At 48.7% G+C, this 21182-nt stretch overlaps 1 protein-coding gene across 1 annotated transcript in view; it reads right to left on the reverse strand.

Moving 5' to 3' along the window:
• TENT2 (terminal nucleotidyltransferase 2) overlaps positions 1-21182 on the reverse strand; it is a 583214-nt gene that overhangs the window by 233166 nt on the left and 328866 nt on the right. The window contains exon 10 of the mRNA XM_078677766.1: positions 1871-1999. Coding sequence (XP_078533892.1) covers positions 1871-1999 — 129 coding nt within the window. The remainder of the gene's footprint in view (positions 1-1870; positions 2000-21182) is intronic.

The raw sequence follows: 21182 nt of genomic DNA on the forward strand, positions 1-21182 counted from the left end.
GCCTCCCTACTTCAGCCCCTATATGTCTGTCCAAATGTGCATTGTTGTTTCTTGGTTTTGCCCTGTCTCTTTCCATTACCTAGTCCCTGTGCCTGTCCTGGTCTTTGTACCTGATCACCCCTTCCTGGCCCTCAGCCTACGCTGGTGTCTGTACCTCTTTCCCTGTTGTGAGCATCAGGAAAGAATTTTTTTTTTAATGTGGATATATGGCAGGCAATTGCAATTAATCCCTGCTCCCGTCTTGTCCAAGGGCAGTGTGAAATTGTCTTCCCATACACCTGCAGTTGGTCAAGGCAAGGGGGTATTTGTTGGTTTTATTTTATTCATGCAATTTAGGTTCAGCATGGCAAGGTTTGGGCATATCAGTCATTGGGAGTGAAGGGGGCAAACATTTACATTATCAATTTAACTCCCATAGGAAGCTCTGAACTATACTACAGAAATAAACAGCTGAACGAAATTACACCAAAGATAGCATGAAAGAAGAACGTCACTCAAGGAACTGACTAAGCTTATTTTGGTGTAATCAGTTCAGCAGTTTGAGAAATTATAGTTAGAAAAGTTATTGTTGTAGGCCTCAGCTACAGATAATCAAACGCATGAAGATAGAGATATCTGGACAATTAACCTGGGAATGGTCAGCAAACAGAGGTTTGAGGACCATTCTCAGACCCACACTAAAAAACACAATCAAATCCGAATGGATGAGCGAAAGACCGAGTGGATTAGCAAAAGAGCTTTTTTTACCCTTGCACACTTCAGAAGTCTGCAAAATGAAAGGACTCGGGACACAGCGGTGAAACCTGAATAAAAAACATGAAGGAGCCATGAGAGGGCATGGGGGGCACACTTTACTGCCCGGCTAGGGTAGAGGAGGATTCCAAAAAGATCCCTTGCCCCTCCTTGTTTTCAAGTTTAAAACACAAAGGCCAATGTTGCTACAGGGTTTGAGGGCCCCGAGGCTGGGTTCTCGGACCCAGTGCTGCCCGAAATACGTGGACCAACTTCAAAGTTCCACAAAACCCAGTTAGGGGCTCCCAGACCATTGCCTGCACTGCTGCAGGGCTACCGAATCTGGTACAGGGTTTGTAAACACTACAGGATGACCAACAAGGATACTAGAGCTTGCAATAAATGGAGAGAATAAATATCACCATTGGCCAGGACCAGCAGCAAACCATTACTGTGCACTGCCCGTACAACAGATAGCAGCTGGGAAGAAATCATTTGAAAAAGACAGTATGCCAACTATTTTCGTTTTTGAGACTGACATGATAGTGCATGACTGGACAGGAAACTGCCTTAATTGTAGCCTATATAATGTGAAAACAGCAAGGAAACCAAACATATTTTGACACAATCATAGAAGAAAACAAACCAAACTAGTAATAGCACAGATGCTGTAGTTCCATCATGAAAAGCAGGTCTAAACACGATGGTTGCGGCCATGGTCCTAAATAAGTCAAATCCAAAGCATTAGAAGTAAGCAAAACAATTGATTTTCTCTGACAAATGCTCCTGCAAGCACCTAAAAATCGTCACAGGCCTAAAACTTGGGAAACTGTTCAGGTGACACTACCATGTAATCGCTGAAGTAACAGAATATATTTTTCTCCAGATACATAACAAGGAGCAACTGTCTTAAAGAGGCCCAGGCTTGCTATACGGTCACTTAAAATATAAACAGATTCTTAATAAATAAATTAGGATTTACAATTAGATGGCTGATTCTGAACACGCTCCAGAAGTCACCAAAAGGAAGCAAACAAAGGCGAGAGGCAGAAAGAAAAACATAAGAGCTGCACACAGCAAGAGAAAGTAGTGCTTATAGATCAGTGGAGATAAGTTTCAGATTTCACAGAATACTTACTTTGTAAATAATGCACAACCATCAACACAAGTGTGTAGCTACTTAAGGTACCACGGCTGGCATCATTTATTCCAAAGTGAGTTGCCCATTGCTTCACTACCAGGACTAATGGACGAACTCTATTTTCAACTGTAAGTAACAGAGAATAAAGTAATGTACAAATGAAGGCAATATAAGCAAGAAAACACATTTAGAAAATATGAACAAATTCAGCACAAAATTAAGATATATTTGTGGTTTTATCTATAAGTGCATACCTTTATTTTAACTTCTGCAAAGTACACAGCATGCACATTCTTTTATCGGTCTCCCAATTATTTTCACCCAACCTTGTTGAACGGTCACTGAATCAAGCATTTAATTGGCCTATACTTTTCCAAACCTTTGAAATAATTTGTTGAAAAACAGAAATGGTACACCACACTCCGCAAACTATATATTTCACAACAGCTTTTCGAATTAACAAGTTACTGACCTTTGGTAACGCCTTTTCTGGTAGAGACTATATCTAGCCGCAGATTTCTTACATTTTTAATTTCCCCAGGCGTTAGACTGGATCTGTAAGATTTTTTGTGAGCAGTACCCCTGTACTCCGGTAGGTGGTGTCAGTGTCCGTTGTCAGTATTGTCCGTGCTGAAAGTGATGTTGCAGTACCAAGATAGGTACCACCCTGATGCGCTGATGTCAGCTTCTTTTTACGACTTACCACGCCAAAAGCATGGAGTCATGAAGAACACCGACTACTGGTATGTCAAAACTAGATTCCTGAAAGGAGTTATCCCTGTCCCTAGAAGGAAGCTGCGTCTAGATATAGTCTCTACCAGGTTAGAGTTACTGAAGGCAAGTAACTTGTTCATCTCAGAGAATTCTTGCCGCAGATTCCTTACCTTTTGAACAGATTTCCAAGGAATACGAATCCTAGAGGAGGGTCTGCAAACTAATTTCAAATGAGAAAGTCCTACAGGATCGAACAGGCATAGTGCCTATACCTGCAAACCTGACTGGCCAGTTGGTAGTGCTTGGTAAACGTGTGCAAGGAGGCCCACATTGCTGCCTGGCAGATGTCCAGAATCTGAAATGTGTGTGCTAACGCAGTGGTTGCAGCTTCAGCTCAGGTGGAACGAGTGAGCAAACCTTCGGGTGGTTGCTTCTTCCTGCCACAATAGAGGCAGTTTTCAAGGTGAGAAGCCTGTGGGGACAACTGTGTAAAGGCTTGAAAGGAGCACACATCAAAAAAGTAAAAAAAATTAAGGTCCAACTGGGGCATAATGAATGGTTAAGGAGGGAAGAGATGAGTAAGAACTTGGAGGAAGCTATGCACATTAGGGTACTTGAACAAAGAGGGTTCATTAGGCAACTCCAATGGGGCAGAAATGGCTGTTAGCCCTTAGGAGCACCCAGAGCAGAGCCCTGCTGGGCAACAGAAATAATGAAAAGCAGAACTTCAGAAAGAAGGGCAGAACCATGCCACAATTTTTTTCAAATGGCAGGTGTGCACCATTTTAGTGAAGGGCCGCCTGGCTGCCAAGACATTACAGACTTCAAGAAGAAAGATGAAAGCATCAACTGTCGCCATTCACTCTCTGTGCAAGAAGGCAGAAAGTGGGCAGGTTCTGGTGAAGAACCCTCCCATGCTGCTATGACAGAAGATCTTCCCAAACGAGCAGCCTGATCGGTGGAAGCTCGGGATACCAGACTCTCCGTGCCCAGTCCGGAGCCTCAAGAATGACTTGGGGCTGGTCATTTATGATCTTCTTGAGAACTCTGGGCAGGAGTGGTATGGGAGGAAAGGCGCACAGGAGGCCTGAACTCCACTTGAGCCGAAAAGTGTCTCAGCGACAGGCGCCTTGTATACTGCAGTGCGCAAAACTGCTGACAATGTGTGTTCTCGGCGAATGAGATCTAATCAAGGCTCTCCCAACTGCTGAAAGAGATCTTGTGCCATCTCAGAGATTGAAATGCCATTTGTGATCCAGTAGGCATCTTCTGCTGAGTTTGTCTGCCCCGATGGTCTCAGAGACCGCCAGGTGTTGCCCTGCTGTACCAGCCATGTCCAGAGACACAGGGAACTCTTAACAAAGGGTCCACGATCCCACCCTGCGTGTTTGTAGCAGTACCACATGGCGGTATTGTTGGCCATGAACACTTGATTCAGCCTTTGTAGGAAGCTGGCTCGTTATATAACAAAAATAGTTATACTGTGTAGAATGTCCAGGTATCCCGTACGAGTGGACAATGGCTTGCTTTGACAATCCCAAGGTGATCTATTTTGTGGTAGTGTGGTCGAGCAGCCTTAGTTAACCTTATCAAGGAGGAATGTGAGACATTTGCGGCATACACAGTCATTACATGATAAACACACACACTCAATAATAAGATCCACACCAATGTTGAAAAACAACTGGCACAGCCAATAGGTCTCGCCTTTGGGACTTTATAAGTGTTAAGCTAGAGTTATCTAGGCATATCACCCTGATTAGTCAATGTAACTAAAAAGTAATGCAAAAGTAAGCAAAAGTAATTTCAATGCATTTTGAACTGATTTGAAAACAAATACAAACCTGTAACGATTCCAATTCCATCCACAATTGCATCTCTGAGTATAGCCTGCATTGGAAAGTGTATTTTTCGTACCTGTGCCGAGTTCTGCTTGGTTCTAGAAATAAAACATAAGTATACATTTTTATATTTACCTAATTGGTCTGGATTCTGCCTCCGAGTGTGTGCCATCAGTCTTGATTGAGTGAATACAAAAAAAAATGCTTAATACACCCTCCTGATAAGCCTAACTGCTCGACCACACTACCACAACTAGAGCTGTTAGAGATGATCTAATTTAGCCTGTGCTATATCTCTGGGGATCCACTGGACTCTGCACACACTATACCTTACTTTGGTATAGTATATATAGAGTCTGCTTCCTACCTTGGTAGTAGCAGTGGGATCTACAACTTCACATTTATTGGACTAACTTAGTCAACACATGATCACACAACACAAATCCAAAAATTTACTTTATTACAACTCATTTTTCGAATTGACTATTTTCCAAATTTCTAAACGTCGTTAGGGTCTTGAATGAAGGCCCTGTAGTATTTTTTAGAAACTTTAAAACTCACTGAAGTAAGGAGGGGACATATTTAGAATTGTTTTATAGATCTTCTAAAAAGAACCCCTCTTTAGTAAAATAATGAGCAACCCAAAGATGATGGCTGAGGAGCTCAACCTCACCCCTTACACCAAACTAGAGTTTAGACAGTTAAGGCTTCTCTGTAATGCTAAACAAAATAAGAACTGGGTTCAACCCTACCAGAGCACATCTCCTGGTGTTTCGGGAAGCATGCAACGGACCACTGCACTACTGAAGGAGAAAGATGGGGAAAGTGGGGAGGATGACGAGTTCTTATATCCACCACCTCAACTACTTAGGGAGGATGGGGACTTTGTGCCCCACCACTCCAGGCAAAGATAGAGGGTCTAGAGCCTACAGAGGTAGGGCAGACTTCAAATAATTTGTCTTCATTGTCTTGTGCAGAGGACAATCTTTTCGCAAGGTTGGCCAAAAGACTAGAGCTAGAGACTAGGCTCCTGGCTCTAGAAAGAAAGAGCAGAGATGGGCCTTGAACCCATCAATGGTGGCAGCAATTTAAACAACCAAGAGAAGGAAGGATCTTATGGTTCTAAAATCCCCAAAGGGATGGTCCCTAAATTTGAGGATGGTGATGATATCACCAAAGGGTTCAGCCTTTGAGAGGGCTTGTGTAGCCAGGAAGGTGATGAAGACTCACGAGGGGGCACTCCTTTGGGAACTGTTTACTGTATGAGCAGGGACAGAGTCCTGACCCTTACTGGGGCAGAACCTGAGTTTTATGAGTTTATGGAGGGCACCCTGATTGAGGGATTTGGACTCTCAACTGAAGAATACAGAATTAAATTCAGGGGGGCTCAGACATCCCAGAGTCAGTCCTGGGTGGAATGTGTAGACTACTCAGTAAACACACTAGGTGGCTTGTTGACTGGAAGTAACGTAAAGTATTATGAGGGACTTTATAATTTGTTTATGAAGGAACACATGTTAAGTAACTGCATCAATGAAAAGTTGCATGAGTTTCTGGTAGAACTAGGTCCAATTTCTACCCAAGAATTGGGAAAGAAGGTAAACCACTGGGACAAGATAGATGTGACCAAGACAACCACTGGGGGTGACCAAAAGAAAGGGGTTACATAACCTCCCCAGGGGAAAGAGGGTAAGAAGCCCACAGATAAAAGCAAACAGTCTTCTGAAGGCCCCCAAAATCCTGTTCAGTGGTGGGCCCAAGAACTCTTCCCAGCCCACTGGTGGGTATATGGGGAAAAACTTTGATCCTGCTAAGGCCTGGTGTTTCCACTGTAACAAGAAGGGACACTGAACTGGAGACCTTGCCTGCCCTAACAAGCAAACCCTCCAGTCCCCCTCCAGCTAACCCTGGAATGGCAAATCTCCAGATGTGATTAATAGTGTGCCCTGAGCAAATCAGAGCGCACACGGAAACTACACTAATCTGCATGGGTGGGGCAGATATGGCAACCATAGCTGTATGGCCCACAAACAAATAAGTACCTGCAGCACCCCAAATTCAATGGGTCAAGTGTAGAAACCCTGAGGGATACAGGAGCCAGTGTCACCATGGTGAGAGAACCACTGGTTTCCCCAGGACAATTCCTAGCTAGGAAATCTTTCCCATTAACCAATGCTGATAAGGACACTGTAGTCTAGCCCCTGGCTTTGGTAAGATTAGATTGGGGAGGGATTACTGGCCTAAAATATGTAGTGGTGTCTACAATACTTCTTGTCCCTCCTCTACTTGGAAATGATCTGTAGACCTCAGCATGGGCTGAGGTAGAAAAAGGACACATGCAGCAATGCTGAACATCCCTGAGACAGTGTGGGTGAAAACAAGAGCCCTGTGCCTAGCACAGAGTGAAAAAGAAGAGTTGGAGCTTGAAATGATGACCCAACCTCCCAAAAGGAAAGGTAGGAAGACTGGTGAAACAGCCTCCTCACAGCAAAAGGATCAGGACTATTCTACTCAGGGAGAGGAATTGTCAGCCCCAAAGAGAACTGAGCCCATGGAACGTGAATCTTACGAGGTAGTACTCTTGGGCCAAAGGGGAATCTCTAGGGAACTTCTGTGCCTTGGGCAGCAGGTCTGCCCCACTCTTGAAAGCCTGAGGCAGCAAACTGCGGTACAAGAGCAGGGAGATGTTAGTGGCTCCCACAGGGTCTATTGGGAGGAGGGACTCCTGTACCCGGAGGCCAGAGTCCCCAAAACTTGTACCACTTGTTGAGTGGTAGTGTCTCAGTTGTATAGAGAGTTCCTAATCAATTGGCCCATGACATCTCCCTAACTGGACATCCGGGCCAGACAAAAACTTGAGAAAGACTTGACAACCACTTTTATTTACCCTAGATGTCATGAAAAGCGAAGGAGATGATAAGCTCCTGTGTCACCTGCCAAGCCAGTGGCAAAACAGGAGGACACCCAAAGACCCCCCTAATTCCACTACCAATGGTTGGGGTTCCCTTTGAATGAGTAGGAGTGGATATAGTGGGTCCAATTGAAACTCCCACCGCCTCAGTAAACAAATACATATTGGTAGTAGTGGATCATGCTACTAGCTATCCTGAAGCCATTCTCCTTAGGTCTACTACAGCCCATGCAGTAGCCAAAGCCCTCATTGGTGTCTTCACCAGGGAAGTTTTCCTAAGAAGGTAGTATCACACTGAGGTTCAAAACTCATGTCTGCATACTTGATACACTTGTGGGATGAGTATGGAGTGGTCTATAATTTCACAAAACCTTATCAAACACAAAACAATGGCCTTTTAGAAAGATTCAACAAGACATTAAAAGGCATGATAATGAGTCTCCCTGAAAAACTCAAAAGGAGATCGGCTGGTCTGTTATCCTGCCTGCTTTGTGCCTACAGAAAGGGGTCTCAGAAGGTAGTAGCGTTTTACCCCTTTGAACTTCTGTTTGGCCCCCCTGTAAGGGGACCACTCTCTCTTGTGATGGAAGAATGGGAGAGACCCAATCATGTGCCAAAACAAGAAGTGCTGAACTATGTGGTAGGCCTTTGTTCCAGGGTGGCAGAGTACATGCAGAAAACATCCAATAATCTTGAGACCAGCCAGGAGCTCCAGAAGCTCTGGTATGACCAGAAGGCTGCACTGGAGGGATTCCAACCAGGGCAGAAGGAGTTGGTTTTGGAGCCTGAGGCACCAAGGGCTCGCCACGACAAATGGAGTAGTCCTTACCTATCCTAGAAAAGAGTGAGGTCACCTACTTGGTAGACCTGGACACTAGCAAGTCCCCCTAAAGCGTGATACATGTGAACCGACAAAATTTGCTTTGACAGGAATGATGTAACCATGTTTATGGTTACTGATGAGGATCAGGAGACAGAGTGAACCTCTCCCTGACCTTATCTCTTACAGTCCCCAAAATGGGTCAGTAGATGGAGTTGTCTATTCAGACACACTCTCTACCGACCAGCACGCTGATTGTAGGCAGGCCCTGCAACAGTATGCACAGCTCTTCTCCTTAACCCCTGGACAAACACTGGTATATCAATGATATACACACCGGAGACAGCCTGTCTGCCAAAACCAAAATCTATCACCAGTCTTATAAAGTTAAGGAGAGCATCAAGACTGATGTTCGCAAGATGCCGGAGAGGGGGGGGGGGCATTGAGCCTTCTGAGCCCCATGGCCAGCCCAGTGGTCCTAGACACCAAACCTCATCCACGGCGTGGAAAGATAGAAATTAGGTTTTGTGTGAGCTACAGTACCCTCAATACTGTCACCAAGACAGATGCACACACCATCCCTGGAGCTGATGAATTGGATAGATAAGTTAGGGGCTGCCAAATTCCTCAGTACCTTTGACTTGACTGCAGAGTACTGGCAGATTGGCATGGCCCCTGGAGCAAAAGAAAAGACGGCATTCTCTACACCGGATGGGCACTTCCAGTTTACTGTAATGCCCTTTGGTCTAAAGCAAGCCCCTGCCACCTTCAAAAGGTTGGTGAATCAATTCCTTGATGGGTTGGGAGGCTTTAGGGCAGCTTATTTTGATGATATTGCTGTGTTTAGCTCCTCCTGGCAGGATCACCTGGTCCACCTGGGGACGGTTTTACAGGCCCTGCAAGATGCAGGCATTACTATCAAGGCTTACAGGCCCTGCAAGATGCAGACATGACTATCAAGGCATCCAAATGCCAGATAGGGCAGGGAACTGTTGTATACTTGGGACACTTGGTAGGTGGAGGTCAAGTTCAACCACTACAGCCCAAAATCCAGACAATTCTGGATTGGGAAGCTCCAACAACCCAGGCCCACGTCAGGGCATTCATTGGCTTGACTGGGTACTACAGGAGGTTGTGAAGGGGCATGGTTCTATTGTGACACCCCCCACCCCTAGATCACAGAACTCACCACCAACCAGATGCCCAAGAAAGTAAGATGGACAGTTACCTGTTAAAAGGCTTTTGACACCCTAAAAGAGGCAATGCGCTCAGCACCTATTCTCAATGCTCCAGATTACTCCAAGCAGTTCATTGTGCAGAGGGATGCCTCTGAGCTAGGGATAGGAGCAGTCCTATCCCAGACCAACACTGATGGCCAAGACCAGTCTGTTGCTTTCATTAGAAGGAGGTTACTCCCTAGGGGACAACGTTTGAGTGCCATTGAGAGGGAAGCCTTTGCTGTGGTCTGGTCCCTGAAGAAGCTGATACCATACCGGTTTGATACTCACTTCACAGTTCATGAGACCTCTCAGATGGTTAATGCAAAGCAAAGGTGAAAACTCAAACCTTTGTAGGTGGTCCATTACCCTAAAGGAAATGGGACTTTACAGTGGAACATAGACCTGGGACTAGGTGGCGCTTGACCATGATGGCCGCGCTGCTGTGAGGCTCCAGCCCTCTGAGTCTTTCATGATCCGCCAGCACATCCTGAAGTGCTGCTAACACGCCTGCAATCACCACCGCTGACACCGTGAGGGTGTGGGGAGTCTCCCGCTGTGTCTGCCGTCGCCATCTGCGCTGTGGAAGTTGCGCCACGACCATCTCTGCCAGTCAGTGGACCTTGCGGCTCGCTTCCGGAGCTCGCTGCCCAGACGCTGCTGACACTCCACACCGCGGCTGCTGGGTCGCTAAAAAGCCCGCGAAACCGATTGCAGGGGAGACGCGCGGCCGGAGCCCATCAACGCGCCTCCCGCTGTCCAGATACGCCTGCTGCCTGAGGTGAGGGAACTGCCGCGCTGCCTGCCGCTCCTTCCTGCAGATTGCTGCCCTGCCACGGCGGATCCTCTGCGTCGCTGACGACTACGCAAAGCCCGCGACTCGGCCATTGGAGGAGGGGCGCGCCGGGAACCCGACACAGCGTAGCCCACTGCTTGAAACCATCTGCGGCCCGCCGGGAGCTAAGGTGAGGGATCTGCTTTCGCCCTCCTGCCCCAATACGCCTTACACCACCGGGGGAGCGCTCCCGCCGTGCCTTGTTCTTTTCTCGGCGGGAGGAGCTACTACAGATCGGGGCTTTGGGCCTCAACGCTGCCGGAGCCTCGCCCCCCCCCCATCCCCCCCTTCTCGCTGCGCTCCCATCGAGAGGGCCAGAAGAGGCGCTTCCTGTCTGGACTCACGAGTGGACATTGCCGACCCCCTCCTCCCACTACGTGCTACAGTGGCCACCCTTTGCCTCGAGTGCGCCCGACTCGCCGACCACCATCTGTCCCAAGTGTCGGGTTCTCCTAGCCCTGCTCTGTCGTGCTGCTGGCTGGCCCCACCTGGAAGCCCACTCGCTGGTCCTGGCTGGCTCTGGCTTTATGAACCCCCCCCAATGTGGATAGCCGATTCATCGCTGTGACGTTCGGTGGCTCATCTGCGGGGGGGATATAGCTGCCATCTTGGACCGACCGCCATTTTGAACTTCTCTCCTTCTCCACTGAGGTGCTTCTGCTGCCATCGGTTGCTCCCTGGCCCGGGCTGCGTTGGTGGACGCCTAGATACCATAGGATCCTGGACCCCGTTACACAGTTTGCAAGTCTACTGGCTGTGCGCCCTCTTCTCGTTTCCTCCGATCGGCTCCTGCCGCTGCTTCTCCAGTGCCGCGGCCTGCCATCCTTGCTTGCTACAGTCCGAGAGTAACCAGAGAAGTCCTTGGGCCCAATTGTATCACACCTGCACCTCCGGATTGCCCCCCCCTCCTCCACTGCACATCCTACCATACTGGACTATATCTTCATTTGTGGCTCCTACGTCTTCACTGGGTTAACATCGTTGTCTCGGACCTATCACTCCGCAATGGGGCGGACCGATGCCCGACAGTCCAAGCTACCCTATGAAGCCCGGAAGCCTCCGGAATCACCGCACGCGGAACAGACCACCTCCGGGGCAGCTGCCCCCCCCAGATGAGGATTGGAAATCACTTCTTCTCAGCATGAACCAGAGCCTCACCTCGGTTGACTCCAAAATCGATGCACTGAACACCAGAATGGATGCGGTCGTGGCGAAACTGGATCAGCATGACACTCGCTTGAAAGAGGCCGAGACCAGAATCTCTGGTCTTGAGGATACCGCCACGTCTACTGGCCGCCAGGTCGCTCAAATGGACAAGCTACTCAAAGTCATTGCGGATAAAAACGAGGATCTCGAAGCCAGGTCTCGAAGAAACAACGTGAGAATTTTGGGCCTTGCGGAGACAACCAACACTGGTCGAATGGAAGACTTTGTTGAAAAACTGATAGCCGACCTATTTGGCAGGGAATCCTTCTCCGCACACCTCACGATCGAGAGAGCGCACCGGTCCCTCGCAGCCCAGCCTCCCCCGGGCGCCCCTCCGCGCCCCGTCATCGCCCGGTTCCTCAATTACCGGGACAGGGACACACTATTGAGACTGGCACGTGAGAAGCAACATGTCCCCTACGAGAACACCTCGTTGTCCTTTTACCCGGACTTCACAACTGCGGTACAAGAAGCACGCAGCAAATTCGCCGGAGTAAAGAAAAAGCTACAATCTCTGGATATCACCTATGCCATGCTCTACCCGGCCAAACTGAAAATCACACACCGTGGTAAGCAGCACATCTTTGCGACCCCGCAGATGGCTGAGGAGTACCTCAAAAGACAGAAACAAGCGGCCGCCGGGGCGGGGGACTCCGGCCGCCACTCCAGATCGCCCTCTCCACTCTCCCAACAGGACTGACTCTAGAACTTGGTACTCATTTCTACGAAGCACACCGTCTTTTCTGTTGGTGCCAACGCTTTGAACTATTTGGTGATGTATAAGACTATCTTATTACCTGACTATTGCACCTATACCTTTGCTCAGACGTTCATCTCCGTCCCACGCTTAGGGGCTTAGCTACTAGCTGAGCTGCCGGTGGGTGAAAGTAGGGAGATGTACGGACGGGTCGAATTCCCCTAGCGTCCCTCCATTTAGCTTCAGGGCGAACTCCTGCACTTCCTCCACTGTTGTATTGGTGGGATGGACGTGTTTCTTTTGTTAAGTAGTTGCTTTGCGGGTGGGTTTGTCTTTCCCGGCAAGTTGGGGTCGCCGGTGTCTTTGGGGGGAGGGTTTAATGCGCAATGTTTTCTACTTCCTATCGTAGCATTTCCTGTAGGCACACAGCACTCTGAGTCAAACTCACTGAATCGACTGCTTCATCTTCTACCACAACCTACACGTCCGCGTCAAATACCCACAGACATTACCATTAGCAGGTCCCATGGGCACGGATAGTTCGCTGCAACACATTACACTGACCACCTGGAACGTGCGAGGCTTGAACGACCCCAGAAAGCGCAGGCAGGTGTTGGGATACATTGATAGGCATGGCATCAGCAACGCCCTCCTCCAGGAGACGCATTTGGCCCCGGGGGGTATCACTCACTTCGCATCCAGATGGGCAGTGAGTCGCACCTTTTCATCCTACTCCTATTCTAGGGGGGGTCACTGTCCTTATTAAACGTGGAGTGGCGTTCACGCCCGGCGGGATGGACATAGATGCCGAGGGTCGGTTCCGTTTGGTGTAGGGACGACTGTACACACATGACATCCTGTTTGCCAATTACTATGGTCCTAATGTTGATAACCCCCCACTGCCTTGCTTGTCCTATGGGGGAAGATTCAAGCGTTGGACATTACACACATTATCTGGGGGGGTGATTTCAATACTACATTACACCCCCAGTTGGATAGGTCGAACACGCTTCCCTCCCACTACACCGCCACGCAAAGGACGCTGCTTGACATAGTAGACAACAACTGTCTCATAGACTCCTGGAGGCATGTACATCCTAATCTCCGTGAAGGCATGCATTACTCTTCTGTGCACTCTACCTGGGCGCGATTAGACTACATCTTCATATCAGCTGGTCTAGCGCCCTGGCTCCGGCACACACAACACTTGGCTCGCACTTTTTCGGACCACTCTCCGGTCCTCCTGGACCTTCAGATCCCTCTTACATTTTCACCTTATTTGAATTGGCAGCTTAACCCAGCGCACCTCAAAGATGCAGTCTTTTACGCTGAGCTTGAACGCGACATTCGAGACCTTTTCGACCGCAACATGTCCTCAGTAGATAGTGTCACCACAGTATGGGAAGCCTTCATGGTTACGGTTAGGGGGTGGTGTATAGCCAAGGGCGGAGGTTTACTTAAAACTCTACGTGCCGACATCCATGCTTTGGAAAAAGACCTACATGAACTCGAACACGCACTTACTCGAGGCCCCGATGACCGCCCATTACAAGCCCGAATGCGTGAAAAACTTACAGAATATGCTCAGGTAGCCGATAGGGAATGCAAATTCCTTGGTCAACCACATATGGCTCGCATTTATGGGGAGGGAGACAGGCCGGGTAAGGCTCTAGCGAATTCGATCAAACCCCCCAGGTTTCACAACTATGTCACTGCTATCCAAGACACTGAAGGCAACCTGCATAGGAACCTTCGGGATCAACTGCGTATTTTTCAGGAGCACTACCGTACTCTGTACTCCTCACACAGAATAGAACCCCTTGACCTCCCAGCATATTTCGAGGATGTCGCGCTGGCTTGGCTGGGAGACTCCCAGCAAAAATTCCTCCACTTAGAGCTGGAAGTTGACGAAATAACAGACGCTATCGCTGGAATGTGTTCCGGCAAGGCTCCTGGATCTGACGGCCTACCCATAGACTTTTACAAACTCTTCGCTCCAATTCTGGCCCCTGTTTTGAAGCAGGTTTTCTATGCCTCTTTGGAGGAAGGCAGTCTCCCCCGCACCATGCGTGAGGCACTCATTACTTCTTTGCTCAAACCGGGCAAACCCCCCACTCTAGTCGACTCTTACCGGCCTTTATCGCTGTTGAACTGCGATACCAAAATTTTAGCCAAGGTGTTGGCTACGCGCCTTAATCTCCTTATGGAACGCCTCGTCTTTTACCGGACCAGGCCGGTTTTGTTCCTAATCGGGCAACCTCACACAACCTTCGTACCCTACACGCAGTACTTTAAGACATCAACCCCAAATGCGAGGCTGTAGCGGTGTTCTTAGATGCCACTAAAGCTTTCGATTCGCTGGAGTGGGACTACCTATTGGGCACGCTTCGGCACATGGGAATGCCGTTTAGCCTCATAGACTGGGTCAAGCTCCTATATCACCAGCCAATGGCTACGGTACTTCTTAATGGGGCGAGGTCCGCCCCTTTCACGGTCCAGAGGGGCACTCGGCAGGGCTGCCCCCTGTCCCCTATACTATTCGCCATCACGATAGAGCCTCGTGCTGGGAAGCTCCGTAAGAAACACAACCATCGATCCCTCATTTACCCTGCTCGACAATTGCTTGTCTCGCTCTACGCGGACGACATTACCCTTTACATTGAAAAGCCCCAAGACAATTTAAACCCGGTGTTGAGAGAAATTACCAAATTCGGAGGCATAGCCGGAGTACAAGTCAACTGGACCAAGTCGGCCATCTTCCCATTAACTGATAGTACCCGCCAGTTTCAGCTGGACTTCCCTTTAGTTTGGGAACAAGACGAATTGAAGTACCTGGGCATAACTATCTCTAGACAGAAGGATGCCATGATGCGAGCTAATTACGGAACTGTACTCGATAAAATCACAGATAATGTCACTAAGTGGATACACCTTCCACTGTCCATGGCTGGGAGGATCGCTCTTACCAAAATGGTATTGTTGCCGAAACTCCTATACCTCTTTGTCAACATTCCATACAACCCAGGGAAATTCTTTTTTAGCTCCCTGAAGTCCCAAATTACGAGACTGATATGGGGTGGGAAACAGGCACGCCTCGGGCTGGACACGCTCATGCTCCCCTTTCACCTAGGTGGGTTCGAAGTTCCCAACTTCGAAAGATACTATGATTGCGCCCAAGCACACTTTGCTGTATATTGGTATCACCCCCCGCCATACATGGCACACCTAGCGGTTGAGGATGGTTATATGGCCCCAACGGTCTGTTCTGGATATATCCACACTAGGGTAGGGCCCAGAGAACGGGATCCTTCTACTGTCGACTGTACTGTGACTGCCTGGACCCGTATAACACAAACCCTGGACTGTGCCTTTTTATATTCACCCAAGTTGCCCCTGGATAACGATCCTAGGCTGCCGATCATGTGCGAAGCCATTGGTCGCAAACTGCTCAGAGAACTGGGATATTCCACATGGGGCGATCTGTATATCAATGGGACCTTTCGAACTAGTGAGCAATTTTTTAAGGAGAGGTCACCCTCTATTATGGACACCTTTTTGCTCGCTCGTCTGCGTCAGAACGTCCAAGCTATTACTCCCTCCTTTCCCGCAGAACCTGAAACCTTTGCGCCATTACACGTCCTGGTTCATACAAGTACACCACGCCATATAGTCTCACAGCTGTACAAACATGTGCAGGACGCGCCACGACCCATCGCACCCCGGGCCCGGCGAGATTGGGATGGAGACCTTGATGAGCCATTGACTGATGAACAGTGGGAGCTTAGTTGTACACAGACGAAAACAATTACAGGTAACAATAGGTTGCGACTACTACATTATAAGTTCTTGCACAGACTTTACCATACCCATGCATAAATTCCGCCTGCGAGACTCTGATCGCTGCCTTCGTTGCGGTGCAGCTGGAGCCGACTTCATACACTTGGCCTGGTGCTGCCCCCAAGTTGCCTCCTACTGGAACCAGGTTTTCGAAGGGCTCTCCACCATGTTAGATACTGCGATTACCCCATGTCCGTTGAAGGCATTATTGGGCTTGACACAATCGGTGGAAACCGTGCATCGAAGATTCCTAGCGCTCAGTCTCCTTTTAGCTAAGCGCCTTGTGGCATGCAGATGGGGCAGGGGCCGCGCTCCTAAATTTAAATGTTGGGTCCGCACCATGTCCACTTGGCAGGAACGCTTACATGATTATGCGGACCTACTGCCTTTAAAATCCAGACCTAAGGACATCTGGACCCCCTTTTTGTCCTTCCTTCTTCAACAACAGGATGGGGAGGGAGATGAGCCTGAGGACACACTTGCTGCACTTCCCAATGCCACGCAGGCCCCGGGTTAAGGATTGTAAATTCTTTAGTTAAGGACACTTGTTATCTTATGGGATAACAAGTTAACGTTTGGGAGTTTGTCCCCTTGGTGCGCACATACCGACGCCAGTTGTGCGTAGGTTCCACTTGTGTTGTTTTAGGTAATGGTCATGTCATGTTGTACTGTCAAAACTGCCAGAGGATCTAACGACGGCAGTCAAACCTATCTTTTAGTTTGCTTCTTCATTTGAGGCTTGGATGTGTCATTGAATACAGGAATGCTTAGTTTATATCTGTTGGGTTTGGTTGTGGGAAGCGGGAGGGTGTGGGTTGAATGTCAATCTTTCTGTTGAAACAATACTTGTTCCTATACCACTTTAAGCATGGGAAGAACATGTATTACCATATGGAATTCATCTGCTCGTTGTCCTTGCATTGATGTACCTTGCTTTTTCAATCAATAAAGGATTAATTAAAAAAAAAATGAAATTAAAAAAAAAAAAAAAAATAGACCTGGGACTACCCATGCTAATGCAGGTTGCCTTTCTGGGTTTTTCCACTTAGACAATGAAGACTCTTTTGGGAAAGGTTAGTCTCATCCTCTTTATGGGGGTGGAGGGGTTTTAAGAAATTGCCCTTTCGCATGGTTGCCACCCACTTTTTGCCTGATACTTGATGTAGTTTGACTTGATGTGCACTAGGTCCCTGCTAATCAGGTTCCCAGGGTCTGTGTTATTCCCCAAAACTGTACCTTTGTAACCACAATTGCCAAAAAGGTGCCATGGATACCAAGGGCACCGGGACCAGGGAAAGTCTCTAAGGGCTGCAGCACCTATTGTGCGACCCTTAGAGGCCCTGCACCTTGACACGCATACACTGCCATTGCAGGCTGTGTGTTTTGGTGCAGAGAAAAGTGAAGTCGACATGGCACACATCCCTTTGTGCCATGCCTGCAACCCACTACCTGTGGCCTAGGTAAGCTACCTGACATTTGCTACGACCGGACAGGGTTCTGGACCCCTGAATAGAGGGCCTCCGCTCTCTGGGTCCAGAAACAACCCCCATGTTGAGCAGAAGTGTTGTGTGTCTCTGCCCCAAGAAGGGCTGGGTCCACGAACGAAGTAGCTTCAGAGGCCTGCCGCATTCGATAGTTGACCCTGCCTTTTGCTGCCCCCAGCAACTGGCTCCCTCCAGTTCTGACCCCCACTCTGGGCAGGAGAATCGGCGGGAAACCTAAGTGAGGAAGAGAGGTGTGCCCACCTTTGCCAACCCGATCCCTCAGGTGGTGGAGTAAAAGTGAAGCTCACATCTCAGTCCCCTCCATCTTGAAGATGAGGGGACCAAGCCAATTAGAGAGAGGCTCATGCCCCCTTCCACTGGAGAATGGCATAAGAGCGAGTGTACTCTCCCCAAAGCAGACATCCATTGGTCCAGCTCTGCACCGTCCTGAAACACCCCTAAATTTAGTATTTAGGGATGACCCTGAACCTTGCCTTCTCAGATTTAAGGAAGAAAGAAGAAGGACCGAAGAGCCGTGCTGACCCAGGAAGAAGAGGACACCAACTGCTTTGGCCCTAGCCCTATCCCGACTCAGACCTCCTCTCACAAAAACCCCAGCATGTCCAGCAGCCAGCAGCCATCCAGAACCCAGAGGACCTGCCCTGCCCTGCCCTCATCTAGAAGACTGTCTCCCATGAGCACTGGATTTGCTCAACCAAAAATATTCCAACACAGACCCCGGATCAAGATAGATTTGCGGTTCTGCACAACTCTGCACCCGACGCCCCCGGCCTGAGTTAGAGTGGCCAAACACCCCTGAGGAGGTCTTCCGAGTGATCCTGACTACGGGTTTCATCGATCCGTGACCTGCCTTGACCTTCCATCCAACACCTGCACCTCAACCTGAGGGGCTCCCCCAACTGCGACAGGAGGTGGTGAGGAAACCAGACGCCTAAAGACACCCCTGCACCAGACGCCCCACGGCCTTGGGTGGACCAACCAACTGTGTCCAAGCATCCTCCAAGAACCCAACTTACCTCTCCTGCTGGTGGTGGTCACCCTCAGGAAGCCCCAATGACAGAGCCCGCAGCATCAATTTGGAACCAAAGATCTCCATTGGAATCCACAGGGCTCCCGGACGTCTACTTGGCACGCTTCATCCGGCCGACTCCATGCCGCTGATGGTGCAGCTCTTGTGCTGATAGTTGGACCTTTTAGTGTTGATCTCACCTCTACGAGCGTTGCTCCTACAATCCAGTTGCCTGCTCGAAAGCAGCCCCTGGCCCATATACCCCTAGCCTCATTGGCTAACATTGGTCCCGTGCACTCTGAGTCCAGCCGCCCTAGTGCTGCTGGGGGTGAGATTTGAGTGCGGAGCTGAACCTTGGTTCTAAACACAAAAAGTGATTCTTGTGGATCATTTAGTTACCTGCAAACCGATAACCTACTTTTCTCCCATAGGAACACATGCTATGGCTGTTCCTCTAAAAATGTTCAGTGTCAACCTGTTTTGTATCAAACAAAAGTAATTGTGCTTAAAACATAAAATTGTCTTACTTACCTTTGTATTGTAGGACCCATGGTGTGATATCTAGGCATATCACCCAGAGTGGTCAATGTAACTAAAAAGTAACGCAAACGTAATCAAGTAATTTCAATGCATTTTGAACTGTTTTGAAAGCAAATACAAACCTATAAAGATTCCAATTCCATCCGCAATTGCATCTCTCTGTACAGCTTTGCATTTGAAAGTGTATTTTACCTACCTGTGCTACGCTCTGCTTGGTTCTAGATATAAAACACGAGTATACCTTTTTATACTTACCTAATTGGTCTGGATTCTGTCTCGGAGTGTGTGCCATCAGTCTTGAATGAGTTAACACAATAAATGCTTAACACACCTTCCTGATAAGCCTCACTGATCGACCACACTACCACAACTAGAGCTGTTCGATATTATCTAATTTAGCCTCTGCTATACCTCTGGGGATCCACAGGACTCTGTGCACACTATACCTTACTTTTGTATTGTATACACAGACTCCGCTTCCTACAAGTGCCCATTGGCCCTACTTGCTGCTACTCTAAAAAGCCTCCTAATTTTAGTATTTTAGGGGCTCCCCCAGGTCTGACCCTCAGATCTGCAACAAAATAAGAAGAAATAAGACACCTTGCATCATAATCCGGAAGACAACTGCATGGGCCCCAGCCCTACCAGTCTTTCTCCAGCTTCGTCGACCCTCCGACCTGTCTTGTAACAACAACCTCCAAAACCCCTGGGAGGACTGTTGCCTTCAGTAAAGTCTCCAATCTCCTGAGAACAGCGGACCTGTTCAGAAGAAATCATATAAAAAACTCCAGATCCCAGCGGATCCGAATCCCCAGCTCACTCTGCACCCAACGCCCACGGCCTGAGTGGCTCACCTGTGCAGTGAAGTCTCCCCAGCAACCCAGACCTCTTCGGCCCTCGATGACGGCGCATGCAGTGTGAATCCAGAGGGCCCCCCCCCCCCGACTAGCTCCAGTAAGAAGATTCCGATGTCCAAAGGCACCCCTGCCTTCGAAGCCCCTGGGCCTTGGTGAGCTGAACCTACAGTGCCCCTACAACCCCCTACGTACCAACTTAACTCTGATGTTGTTGGTCTTTCTCTTGCAATCTAAGGTGCCATGCCTGCAAGCCTCTTTGCCATCAAAAAAATCCCCATTGAAAAGCATTGGATGCCCAAAGTCTAATTTGCAACTTGCAACCTGCACCCAGCCGCTCATGGTGTATGTTTGATGCTGCTTTGTGGCCCCCCGTGCTTAACCTAACCTCCAAAGCCTGGCCCCTGCAACCAATTTACCTACCTGCAAGCAGTGTGGCTCCAGGCATCCCCGGTCTCCTTTGGAAAGCATTGGGTCAAACTCTGACTTTATTTCTCCAGCTCAGGTCCCTGGATTACTTGGCTGTCACTTTTAGCTCTTAGAGACTCTCTTTAGTACCTATGCCCAAGGTACATGGGGTACCAATTACTATGGAATTACAGAGGTGTTAAAAGCCTGGTCACATGCAGATCAAGAGACCACTTGTCTTGATTTGAAGAAAGAACACTGGTACTGGGGACCTGGTTAGCAGGTACCCAGTACACTTCAGTCAAAGTTGCATCAAAGGCCAGGCAGAAAGTAGGTTTTGGGAGACTACCGCAACGAAATCCCAGTTTCCTACACTAGGTAGCAGGGGCACCACTTCCTAAGGGCTTACAAGGGGTGGTAAAGGTATTGCCAATTGGTGGAATTGCAGAGTTCGAGTAAAGAGATCGAGGACCGGGGAGCAATGCACATCTGTCAGAAAAATGTCATCAGATACCAGGCATAAAGTGGGGGTGATGTCATAAAGGGGCAACTTTCCTACCCGCCCCCTGCAGGAGAATGAGGCTAACCTTTCCCGAGAGAATCTTCATTGTCTAAGTGGAAAAACCTGAAAAGTCCATCTGCATTGGCATGGTCAGTCCGAGGTATGTGCTCCACTGTAAAGTCCATATCCTGTAGGGAGATGGATCACCTCAACAGTCTGGGGTTTTCACCTTGCATTTGCATCAGTCATCTGAGAGGCCCGTGGTCAGTTTGAACAAGGAAAGTATGGTCTCAACCGTTTCAGGGACCAAACCACAGCAAAGGCTTCCCTCTCAATGGTACTTCAACACCACTCTGAAGTAACCTTCTGCTAATTATAGGCCTTTGCAAAAGAAACAATTGATGGACGGAATG

Source organism: Lissotriton helveticus, chromosome 2_1 (genome assembly GCF_964261635.1).
Source record: "Lissotriton helveticus chromosome 2_1, aLisHel1.1, whole genome shotgun sequence".
Lineage (NCBI taxonomy): Eukaryota > Metazoa > Chordata > Amphibia > Caudata > Salamandridae > Lissotriton > Lissotriton helveticus.